A 12,570-nucleotide genomic window follows, 5' to 3' on the forward strand; every position below is an offset into this window, starting at 1 on the left:
GCCCCCCCCTGCTCCCCCCCCCCCCCCCCCACAATCCTGCAATCCTGCCTGCCTCTTCCCCACTCTGAGTTGTTTATTCTGGTTTCCCTGCATGACTCCCAGAAGCCAGGGATGACTGCACATACTGCTCCCAGTCTACATTTAGGTTGCTTAAAGTAAATCACATGAATGTGGACCAGGTGCAGCAAATGACTGTATGCATCCACAGTTAATATATCCCTTTCTCATATCCTACATTCCTAGTATCATAAGTGATCCCTTTCAAGAGGTCCATAAAGCATATGCAACCATAAAATAATATCAAAATGGGGACTATATGATTTACTTGGTTTACTTGATGACAATCCTACATTTCCTAATTTTGGAAAACTAATATCAATTTCAGAAGCTTTACTGGTCGGATTTGCTGCTGTTCATCATTTTTTAATGTTCTTTTTGAAAATGGTTGTTAATTTTCCCAAGATTCTTAAAGAAAAGAAAGATTCAGAGGTAGGGTAAGATACTTTTAAGCATCCCTCCCTCAAAGAAACTTGAGAGGGTAATTAAACAGATGGCAGCAATAAACGGGATCCAGTACATCAGGGAACAGGGCCCCATATTAAAATCCTGGCACAACAAAAGCAGTAAAACTCTGGGGAAGATTTCTGCAGCCAGCACCTTTGAACCAGGTTGTACCTTAGGAACTCTTGTCTAATAATCCCATTAGGGAATGCTTATGCTTTAAGAGCAAGGGAACTATAGCTCCACCACCTAAACTGATACAGAGATGAGCCAAGTATAAGTCTGAGAGGAACCATACGAGTCCTCAGTAGTGACGAGTCTCAAGTCACGTGCATAGAGTGAGGCTTAGATTTAGATGATGACTGAGGGTCCCAACCTTTTCAGCCGCCATATATTCCTTGATGTTGCCAACATCCTGCTCACCAGGTGAAGAGGGGAACTGAAGCCAGCACTGTTTTATGGTGTGTATTTTTACTGCCTGAAGCTCTACTGACCAAAGAAAGCGAGCCAACAAGAGACACATCTTCCATAAGTGTCAACTCCTAAATGGGTTCCACTGTGGAGAACTGTGTAATGGCATCACAGTCTGAACCTCCATAGGTTAGGGTTGGGGAACCAGAGCAAATACACTGATTAGAATTATATAAGTAAAAGAAAAAAGGAAAAAGAGGAATGTGCAAAACAAAAGAGAAGATTATATATATATTTTTAAGTACTCAGCTTGGTAGATGCAGAAAATATTCATAACTTTTCCATTTTTTCCCCCTATGGTGCAGTTGATTTCAATACATATATTACAAACCATACCTGGGTTCCTGCACACTCAAGTGCATATTTTCCTTTATTTCCTTTACCTTATTTTCCTTTTACCAATCTATACATTTGAAATTAATACTTTTGATCTAAACTGTTTCCTAACTCAGGAAGTTTTGGGTTAATTTTTTTAGGGAAAAAAAATCACATTTGATAAATTTCCCCAAAGTCTTGGGTGGATCAATTGCTATCTAAATAAAAATTACTCACTCACTTGATTTTGGAAAAACGGAGAGAAAAATATTTCTACAGAGCTCATTGTGAAATTCTGCAACAATTTTCAAATTAATCCTTTAAAAAGGAGCTAAGTAATCCTAATGATTGCTACTTATATTTTCAAATTACAAATAATAGAAACAAAGATTTTGATTAAACAGTGATGCTTCTATCTACTGTCTCCCTACAGTTTAAGAACACGAGAGCTATTTGGAAAAGACTTGTTTCTGCAGCATCAAATAAAACTAAAGGCTCTGTTTCACCTGTAATCTCTAGTACTGCTCTGCCCCCTTGTGCTGCTGCAGTGAACTCAACTGTATAACAGTTTGGCTTCATCTTTGTACATGAACTACACACAAAAAATCCACTGTCACTTCTCACTTTTCTGGCAAGTTCAAGGTCAGTGCCTAGCTATTTTCAGCTCATCTCGTCTTGATCCATGCAGAGAAATGACAAGGTAACGTGATTCGGGGTCAGTTGTATTACAGGAACCGTTACATAAACGGAGAAAGTGGAAATCAATCCTAGCTGACAGTGTCTTCAGGATAATCAGCGCTCACTCCATGCCGCTGTCAGCTCCCCTGTATCAAACACCATGTTACTTCTGTCAGATCTTTTTAACAAAACCATATTCTCACTTTTGGCAAAGTAAATAAATATTTCACTTGGGCTTGCATTTAATTCATTGTTTAGCGAACTTTAACACTTCCAACTTGCAAACAATCCCCTTATTTACTGAAAAGACGTCTTATCCTGTCATGTCCATTACTGCCTAGGAAGCTTGTTTGCAAAAGATATAATCTGCTCTTATGAAATACACCATTCTTCATGCTCTGCATTAGGTTTCTTCATGCAGGCTACTGCTTTATAAACCCCAGCTTTTGACTAGATCTCAGGTTCCCAAAATGTTTACCTAAATAATCATCACCGTCATCCAAAACATATTTAGGTTTTTCTGTAATGGCTTAAGACACTTTAGTCAATTTGTTAGATTATTATTAGTTTATCTGAATCATTTCCTCCTGTAACTAGACATCTTCCTTAACACAGAATTATGAACATATCATTTCACAAGATGTGCCACGTTAGTCGCGTTTCGATGACAGCACATGGTATGTCAGTTCACGGAAAGAACAGCTATTCTATCCCACCCACCTTGTGCTCCCATGAAACTGCCAAGCCTGCAGTACTCCACTGAAGAACAATTTACCATAATATTAGTTGTCAGTAAATTCAAAGACGGAACTCCTAAAGCTATAAAATGGATTAGAAGCAATTTAAAAAAGAATTAACAAACTAGAGTAAGAGTATACTGTCAACAAACAAATGCTTCATCATAGCACTGTAATTTGGAATTTTAATTACCCCTCTGCTTCTGTAACAAAACAATGTCTGAACTGGCAGCCATTTGAATCTCTCACAGGTCATTGAGCATTCTAGTTAATTACTCTATGAATAGCCTGTTTTTCTCCCCTCTGGAAACACGTTTCTAATGGCAGTCAAGGTCTGACAAATGTGTCATCTACATAATTAGCTAGGAAGCAACACAAAACATTAAACATGCTTTGTGCCGACAACTATCAAAACATTTCATTTGTTGTCAATTATTCATTACTTTGTAGGTTCTGAAGGGGTTGTTATTATGGAAATAAGTCCAGATGCTAACAAGGTTAGAGTTTTTGATTCAAATTAGTAATCAGAGGACTAACTTTAAAAAATATATCCCATGCACATTCATGGCAGCGTTCAATCAGTGGTAAATTATAAACGAATTTAGTTAAGTTCAAGTTAAAATAGCTATGGCAGAGCGCACACACTAATTTGTAGAGTTGCATCTCTCTTTGAAGTTTTAGGATCTAAGCTCAAGTAATAAACTTTCAGAACCTTTGGCAAGACTAATTTGTGCTTGGTAAATAGAGTAAAGATTTTCACAGCATGAGATAATGTAAGATTGAAAAAAAAGGGATGTTTTTGAACTTTTTTCCTACCCATGCATCATACTGAGTAAAAGTCAAAATCAGCAATTCCAACTCACATAATATCTTTTCTGAACCTCAGTTTGGTTTAAAAAGGAAGCCAAACTGGTTATATCCACCACACCCTCAATAAAACTGAAATGAAGTCAGCCTGGCTTTTAAGGCCACATATGTACTGATCTTTTTTTTTTTATTTCAGATCTCATTATGATGTTGTCTATCAAGTTATGCTGCTGAAATGTTAGTGAAAATGCCCTGAATACAGATAGCTGGAGAGTTAAACAATAACATTAACTTCTGCATATTTAGCTAACATCAGTTCAGTTCCGGTGTGCATACTCCACATATGCAACAAATACTTGCACTGCAACAAAGGATGATGGCAAAAGGAATTTTGGAACTATTTTCTGGAAACAAAGCTTCCTTCTTGAATCATCATTTCCAAAAGTGAAAACACTTGTCAATAAGACCAAAAAATAGTTGGATAAGACATCAATAGTCATAAAAATGACAGTAGAGCAACTTACATAGTCCAATTTACCTTTTATCTTGGGTCAAATTTTTCAATTCCATCTGGTAACCAAAAATGGTTTATGAGGTGTGCCATTTTTGCACCTTGCAGGCCCAGGCCAACACAAAGCAATACAGTTTGTTTCAATGGAGTTTTGTCCCAAGGCAAGTACCCCTCCCATAAATGCTTTCAGTAATTTCAATGGCATTAATCATATGTTTAAAGTTAAATACGTTTTCAACTGTTTAAAGGACTGGAGTCTAAAGAATGAATGACTGAACTCAATTTGTGAACTTTTTTTAAAGTTCAAAAAAGGATAAATCTGAAATGCCATTTTAAACTAGCAATATAAAATAGATTTGAACTACATAGTGTGCCATACAGAGATGAGGCATGTAAAAATTCTTCTCAACAGTGAAGGAAAATAAAATGGAAAGACCGAGTTATTTAACAGGTCTTTTACCCATTTCTGACTTTTACAATTCTATGAACAATGTTCATGACAGAAAAATAGGACTTTCATGCAAGTCATTGCTTTATCTCAAATCATCTTCTTTTATCCTTAACACTTAAATTTTTGGCAGAATAAAGCAATTGCCAACAAATGTCGGGCTTTACCAACAACCATCAGTCTGTCACCTAAGAGGCATTAATATTTCTATTACTGCTGTCAGACTCTTTTTTGCATGTACCACAACTGTGGTACAACTTATATATGGTGGTCAAAACTATTCCTTTATAATGATGGCTTCTGTTTTTGTATTTCTGCATAAGAGACTAAGAACTGGAGGGAGGAAAGAATGGTCAGGCTTAGTTGAATAAAAAATTATTTGTGATATGAAATTTAATACATTAAAATTTTGACATGGCTAAATGTCTGCACTTCTGAATTTAGAAAACCCATTCATCGTCAATGCCCATATTTTTCTCCAGGAAAGATAGGTAAACTATAAAAAAAAAGAATCTTCAAAAACGTATACTAAATATACAAGTTTATGAAGGAGCTCTAATGATCTTTCAGAGAAGGAAATAATCCTTTTTCAGCTAAAACAACCTACAGCAATGACAGAAAAATAATGAAACTGAAAACATTCTGAAAAGGGCTGTAATCTGTCTTGTAATTAACATTAAACAGATAACATATTTATGAGGAAGTCAAAATATTTTGGAAGCCGATAATCCTGTAAGCTTTAATGTAGTATAAAAACAACAAATAAATGCAAAGTGTTACAGTTACACATGCCTGCCTGATCAATGGTTTTCACATATTGATCTATAAATGGAGTTGACAGTCTGTGTTGGCTGCACATTTTCCAAGCAGCTCTATTTTTGTAGAAAACCAATACGGGCAATTACCTTTGTTTGAGATGCCAAGTCTTATCAATTCAATGTGATTTAGTGTCATTTTAATTAAATATCAGGATCAACTTCAGGACAATCTATACAAACAAAGCCTCAAACTTGACTATAAGCTTGATTTGAAGTAAACATGTACAAACCAGCAATCTCATAATATGGCTAAAAAACTCTGTTAAACAGAAGGCTTGTATTTTTATCAATTTTATTTCTGTCTTTTTGGCTAGCCATAACTTTGGCAAGTATGCTATGATCACAGGAGTAAGGAACAAAAGGAAATTGCTTCCTGTTTCTCTGATAATGTATTAGGGAGATAAACTAACCAGTCTGTTTAATCTAATCAAAGAGAACTCTAATACATTAACATTTTGAAATGTCTAAATAGACCCTAATTCTTAATATAAACACCAATAAAAAAGACATTTCATTGTTTGAATTTGTTTCGAATGAAACAAAATGCACTTCCCTGAGATTTAAAAGATGGAAACAGTGAATATTCATGTACGTTGCTGGTTCACGTGCTAACATTAAACACAGAAAAAGCCTTTGCTTACTATAGTCTGCATCCCGCTTCATGATTTATGATCTTTAAGCTATACATTAATATCAATTCCAACCTTTGCAGTATACTCTAGCATCTCCATAACACAAACCGAAACCATGAGAATCTACATTAAGTTTTACATCAGCCCATTTCTGTATTGCACATTAGCATCTTCACTATTATAAAATACACAGTGCATATGGCCCCGTTAATGTATGCTGCAGATCTTCCATTGTCACACTATAGAATATGATCTATCTACCTTCAAAAGTATAGCCCCAGGTGTGCATACAAGTGTAACACAGTGCTTTCAACACCACAAATCACTTACACAAAATTACATATCCCATTGTCTATAAATCACAAAATATCTTTTATAAATGTATTTGATTTTTCCATGAAAGATCAGGGGGTTCATTTTATTTTTCCTACTGATTGTTGTGCCAACATGTGTCCATCTTGATTGCCTTAACTCATGAAAAACTCCCTTTGAAGTCAACGGGTTTTCCATGGTTTAGGTCAGGAAGATATGACCCATGATCAATAGCAAAAAAAGATGTTATTAATAGAGTATAGATTAGTAGATAATCCTAATGCATTTCTACTAGCTTAGCAATACAGTAACATAGTCTTTCTTGCAATTATTTCCATGTTTAAAAACCAGTGTAAAATTTGAAGATAAAAAATAGTTTATGTGAAAAGAATAGATAATTAATACAATCAAAGAATGACATAAATACACTAGGCATCATAACAGTGAGCCACATTCTATGTTGATAGAAAATTGCATAGCTCCTTTTTCGCCTTGCAACACAATATAATTAGATTCACTTGGCATATTGGTACATGTATCTTTAAGTGGTGCTCTGTGTTTCTCTCGATACAAAATTGAGGTTGTTTACTTAAGAGCACTGAAAGAGGATTTCATGATTTACAGAACAAGAATACATTACTCAAAATTGGAATGAACTCTGCATTCTTTCAAAGCGCCTGATAAACACAAGGGTGTATAAATTTTATTCCATTACCTCCCCCAAATCCTTTACAAATCAGGAATGGAGGATCTGATATGTCAACATGCAAGTGATACAGATTTTTCTGTGATTTCTTTTGCATTTGAATCATACTGTGTTTTGAGCGTATAATTCAAAACGTTTGGAATTCTTTTTTAAGAATTGTGCTTTTAGTTTGGGTTTAGCAAATAACTTTAAGAGGCTTATTTGAGTAAATATGCCAAAATACTTCTCAGTCTGTCGATATCTAGTCAGAAAATTCTGCGTTGCAAAAAAGAGATGAAAAGAATTGAAACAGAAAGGAAATTAGTAGCATGGCAAGCTTTCAATCTATTGTATTAGAGCCAAGTTTGCTTGGTAAAATGACATATACTCAGTAATATACCTCTTTTTATAATTAGCTACTAACAAATGCAACACACAAAGCAACTTTTCAGTTGCCTATCAATGAACATATATTGTACCTGCTATGCTTATGGCAAAGTAGCAGTGAATATTTATGTCTAATTTAACTTTTTAGAACCCTTGTTCTGTAACAGTCCAGCATACTATCCCCAAAACTAAAGTTATGTAACAAGGTAATATCAACAATGAGAAACTGCATGATAAAATCCTGCCCAAAAGTGAAAAATGCTAATTTTGTCTCATTTAGCAGCTGGATACAGAAATGCTCATTAGTTTTAAGAGGGTTAATCCTTTTAACTTTTGCATATTGATATGCCAATTATGCCTAATTGTACAAGAGGCATCAGTCAAGGTAATAGTGCATAAACACATGAAAGTTATTAAGTACATCCCAACATGTAATAAAGTAGGTGTTAATTGGTAGCTGAGTTCTGCAGGCTATTGAGGTGGATAATTCATTGAGAGATGGATCACTTGTAATTTCTCTACATAATTCCTTTTGCAGTCTCATGCTGTGATGTTTTCATGCTTGTCAAAAACAACTGCAGCCTAGTGCCTTTTGTTAAACACAGCCAATAAAATATGTTAGGCATCATTAAATATACTTAACTTTTAAACTTTTTCAAAGGTACAGTTCTAACTGATAATGCATTATAGTATTTCCAATAAATTACTGTAAACATTGTTTCAAGTTCATAACTGAAGACCATGTCACTTAGGATAAAAACAAAGCAATATGTACAATGTGTTTGAGGCAACTGATACTTTTATAATGGAAAGTAAACATACGGAAATGAATATCTCATCAGTTACCGAGATCTGAAGAGATTTTTCACTAGAAATATAACAAGTTGTTTCCATGAGCTAAATTAATCTAAGTCAACTGAAAAGAAGAATGATTAAAACAATGTATTTCTTATAAGCCATTCCAATGAAATGTTTTGGGTTATTTTTCACTTTGAACTTGGAGGGAAAAATATAGGAAAAATATAATTGCTGTAACAGGCTTATTCCATTTAATACCTCGCTTAGAGAGCTGAATATTTCATAGGAATCCATTATATTAACAGAACAATTAATAGCTCACATGGTTGTGAAGAGTGACTGAGATTTGGGGATCTGTCCCCAGCTAATGTAGTTCACTCACTCATTTGCATTCTATGACAATAAAAAGGATCTGGAGTCCAAAAAAGTGGCTAACATTGCATAAATAATTTTGTAACATCATATGGCCTCAGCTGCAAGTTGCCACCATTATGGAAGAAAATTAACCAGGGGAGACTCATACCAATCAGTTCGTTTAGTAGCTCAGGATGAGTATAGGGGCAGGGACAAAATTGGCAATAGAGTTCATCACTATTTTATTTTAAATCTTTTTAATGGTTAAAAAAATGACTCAACTCTGTCACTGTAAAAATACTGAAATTACTTCAGTATCTGATCTTTGCAAACCAGTCATTCTTTCAGCTAGCCTATTTTGTGTGTGTCATTAGCAAAGTTTTCCCTTATTTAAGACTTAATTTCTGTTCCTCTTCTTTTGCCTGGTTTCAGCCTCTGGCTTTTATAAATGATATAATGTATTTGGTAATGTAAACATTACACATCACCACAACCTCATTTTATTATGTTGAGGCCTGAGAGTTGAGCTCCTGAGCAGATGTTAAAAGTGTCTAGCCCCAAATCCATGATACGTCCTTGGATTATGCAGTTTTTATTGTATTAACTATTCATACTTTATTTAAAAAGTGGTATTTATTACTATTGTAAGTAGGCATAATAAAATGTTTCCTATTTGCCAAGATTTCTAGCAGAATTACTGATAAGACACAACGTAAGTATGTGGTTTTCCAAAAAGTTCAACATTCAATGTCTAGTTGGGAGGAGGTATCAAATGGGGTTCTGCAGGGATCTGTCCTATGGCTGGCATTGGTCAACATCCTCATTAGTGATTTGGATGATGGGATTGAGTGCATTCTTAGCAAATTTGTGGATGACACCACATGGGTGGAGTTTCAGATGCTCTGAAGTACAGGGCTTGGTTTGAGAATGACCTGGGCAGACTGGAAAAATGGTCCACAATCAACTCAATAAGATTCAACAAGCATACTATTCACCTGTTCTTGGATCCTGTTTTGTGTCCAGTTTTTGGATCCACACTTCCAGAAGAATGTGGACAGATTGGAAAGCGTCCAGTGCAGAGCAACAAAAATTATTAGGGGCCAGGGAGGCAAAATTTATAAGGAAAGGTGGAAAGAGCTAGGGTTATTTAGTCTGGAGAAGAGAAGACTGTGGGGGAATTTGATAACACTCTTCAAATACCTGAAGAGTGATTACAGAGCAGATAGAGATGGGCTTTTCTCTATGGCCATTGTGGGCAGGACTAGAATCAATGGCCTCAATCTGGAGCAGAAGAAATTAAGAATGGAGATTAGAAGGGATTTCTGACAATGGTTAGGGACAGAAGTTACACATAAACCAGTGTAAGTCATCAGAAACTGGTTTAAACCTGCAACAGAACATAAGTTCAGTGCACACAAGCCAGTTTCAGAATGGCTGAATCTGGTTTAAGATAAACCCGGTTGAATGTAGTATCAGACTTAACTGATTTGGATCAAACTGATTTATGGAACTTTTGTCCTAGACCCCTTCCTGGTTTAATTTAAATCAGAGTCCCCCATCTTCCCAGAATGCTTTTCAGCCCTGAGCTGGGCTGGGCTGCGCCGTTTGCTTCAGAGAGCCAGGCTGGCCCTGCCTCTTTCCTCCCTAGCCAGAGCTTCAGCTGGCTGAGAAGGAAGTAGAGACTTCAGGCACAGCAGTATGTATCTGCCTGGCTTCGCCTTGCCCCACCCTCCCCTCACTTGCTGCTCAAGCAGAAATCTCTCTTCTCCCACAGTAGGGATGCCAGTGGCACAGACCCCAGCTGAAATCTGGCCACACCACCCACATGTTAGGTAATGCTGAGAGGTGTTTGCATGTGTGTCTGTCAATATCTCTCCTTTTTTCCTTACAAATAAGAGCTTGAACTAATGAGATAGGCTTTGTTTTCCTGATGGTCTGATAAGCTTTGTGTTCTGATAAGCTCCCTGCTAGCTTGCTTGCTTCAAAGGCCACAATTTGTCAGTGTTCAAGAGCGGACAGAGAAAGGTGTGAGTACCGTCAGTTTGCTGTTGACAGTATGAAGAAGCAGGGAGAGGGAGATTGAAAAGCTCATTATCATCAACATATGCATACACTCCACACAACCAGTTCTCCCTCCCCCCCCACACCTGCCCCTGCCCCCACTTTGCCTCAGAGTGGCAGCCAAGGGCCAGGCAACACTCCCTATCCCTTGAGCAGTGAGCCAGGAAAAGCCTGGCAAAGGCTGCTTTCTGCTCCCCCTTCAGGCACACCCCAGCTGCAGACTGTGCAGGCAGGTGGGGGGTTAAACCCCTCCCTAATCATAGCGTCCTGCCTGAACCTGGCCATGCCCCCTTCAGCTCAGCTCTATGGAAGGGAATGGAGGGCACATTCTAGCACCCCCTGACTTCTAGCCTGAGCCACTGCAGGCATGTGCCTGAATTTCCTGATTCAAAAGTGAATGTCTATTCACTTGCAAATCAGTTTAATCTCTGCAGGTTAGGCTAACCTGCAAAGATTGAATCAATTCAGGCTCAGGCTTTTTGAAAGTCACTATCCTATGAGGGTGGTCAAGCACTGAAACAGGCTGCCTAGAAAAGATGTAGAATCTTTCTTCTTGGAAATTTTCAAGGACAGGTTGGAGAGAAATTTTCCTTGGATGGTTTCGTCAGAGACAATCCTCTCTTGAGCAGGAGGCTAGATGACCTTGAGAGGTCCCTTCCAGCCCTACTTTCCTATAATCTTATTATCCTAAATCAATAGTCAGGAAATGCCAGTGGAATTTTACTTACAGGTTCAGTGATTTTTACATTCTCAGAAAGGATCATGGATTTGCTTTGGCTAAGTCTGTCATGGTGGCTGTTGGCATTTTTGATCCTCATTTGAACAGCCCCTGTACTTTGATGGGAAGGATTCAGTTTTTCAGAGGAAGTGTCAGACGTTGTAGATCTTTGCATGGTTATGGTGTTGACCTGAAAAACATAAAATGTTATTCTAGATGCATGTGCCCTTCACCCAAAATAGATATCAATTCCAATTATATTTCATTGTAGGGAACAGACAAAACAAACGGGGCTCTGAGAAACAGCACGGCTCTGTTTGAACTTTAATTTCAATGGAACAGTGTTTCGTTTTGAGTTTCATTTCATTTCAAAACCACTGTTCCATTTAGTTTTGTCAAAACTGTTTTGTTGTTTCAATCTGTTTTGACATTTTACCCATAGGCTATAATGGGGAAGCATGAAACTGCCTATAACTTTTTCATTTCTTGACTGATTCAGAAAAAAAACTTGCAGAGATGGTAGCCCCTTCAGAGGCCACAGTGTCTGCCAAGTTTCACTTCATCAGCCTCCTAGGTACAGAAACTTATGGACTCAATATAGACACTGGAATTCTGACACACTACAACATCCCCCTCCCTCCTGACCCCAGCCTGTCCCTCATCCCCTGACACCTCCTTTTCCATTTTCACTGACTGGCTTTCTTGCCTGCATTGCATGCCAGCCTCTGGCTTCTTTACTATTCCTTCCATCCAGGAACAGCACACACACACCAACTGCAGGTGCTTCCTCAGCCTGACAAAGCATTTTTCAATCTGAAAACTGGCATCCTAGGCAGCTAAGCTGAGCTCACCTGGAGCCTCACATCTCCCCTGCAACTAGCAAACCTCAGGCCTGTCAGTCCTGGCATTCCCCAGCCAGGACTGTGTGCATGCTTGTGGTAGCCGGAGGTTATGGTGCTTCCTACCCACCTTTCACCAGGGGGATCTTCAGTCTTGCTATTTCCTGGGGCTACTGCACCACCAGCAGTCCCACCAGGCCTCCCCAACCCTGGCAGAGTGCAGTTTTAGTGGTCATGCCCAGGACCTGGGGCCTCCTCCTTCCCCATAGACCCAGTTCATACCTCCAAGTTCCTCCTGGCATGGAAGCTCAGCAGGGACATGCTTTTCCCCTGCTGGCTGGTGTTGCAGTGAGTGCCCCCTCCAGCTCTGAGAGTGGGGCATTAAATAGTTTTTAAAAAATAAAAAAAGGAAATAGGTGCAGATGGAGCAAGCAGGATGGCATTCACTCCATCTTCACCTGGAGCTTGGGGAACCCCAGCAGCAGGAGATTCACCTTG

General features: G+C 38.0%; 1 protein-coding gene across 1 annotated transcript in view; it reads right to left on the minus strand.

The window, feature by feature from the left end:
- Nucleotides 1-12,570, minus strand: part of ARHGAP15 (Rho GTPase activating protein 15) — a 655,341-nt gene that overhangs the window by 567,785 nt on the left and 74,986 nt on the right. Inside the window, exon 2 of the mRNA XM_019522459.1 lies at nucleotides 11,244-11,423. Coding sequence (XP_019378004.1) covers nucleotides 11,244-11,423 — 180 coding nt within the window. The remainder of the gene's footprint in view (nucleotides 1-11,243; nucleotides 11,424-12,570) is intronic.

This window comes from Gavialis gangeticus, unplaced genomic scaffold, assembly GCF_001723915.1.
Source record: "Gavialis gangeticus isolate Ggan-Ray unplaced genomic scaffold, GavGan_comp1, whole genome shotgun sequence".
Classification (NCBI taxonomy): Eukaryota; Metazoa; Chordata; order Crocodylia; family Gavialidae; genus Gavialis; species Gavialis gangeticus.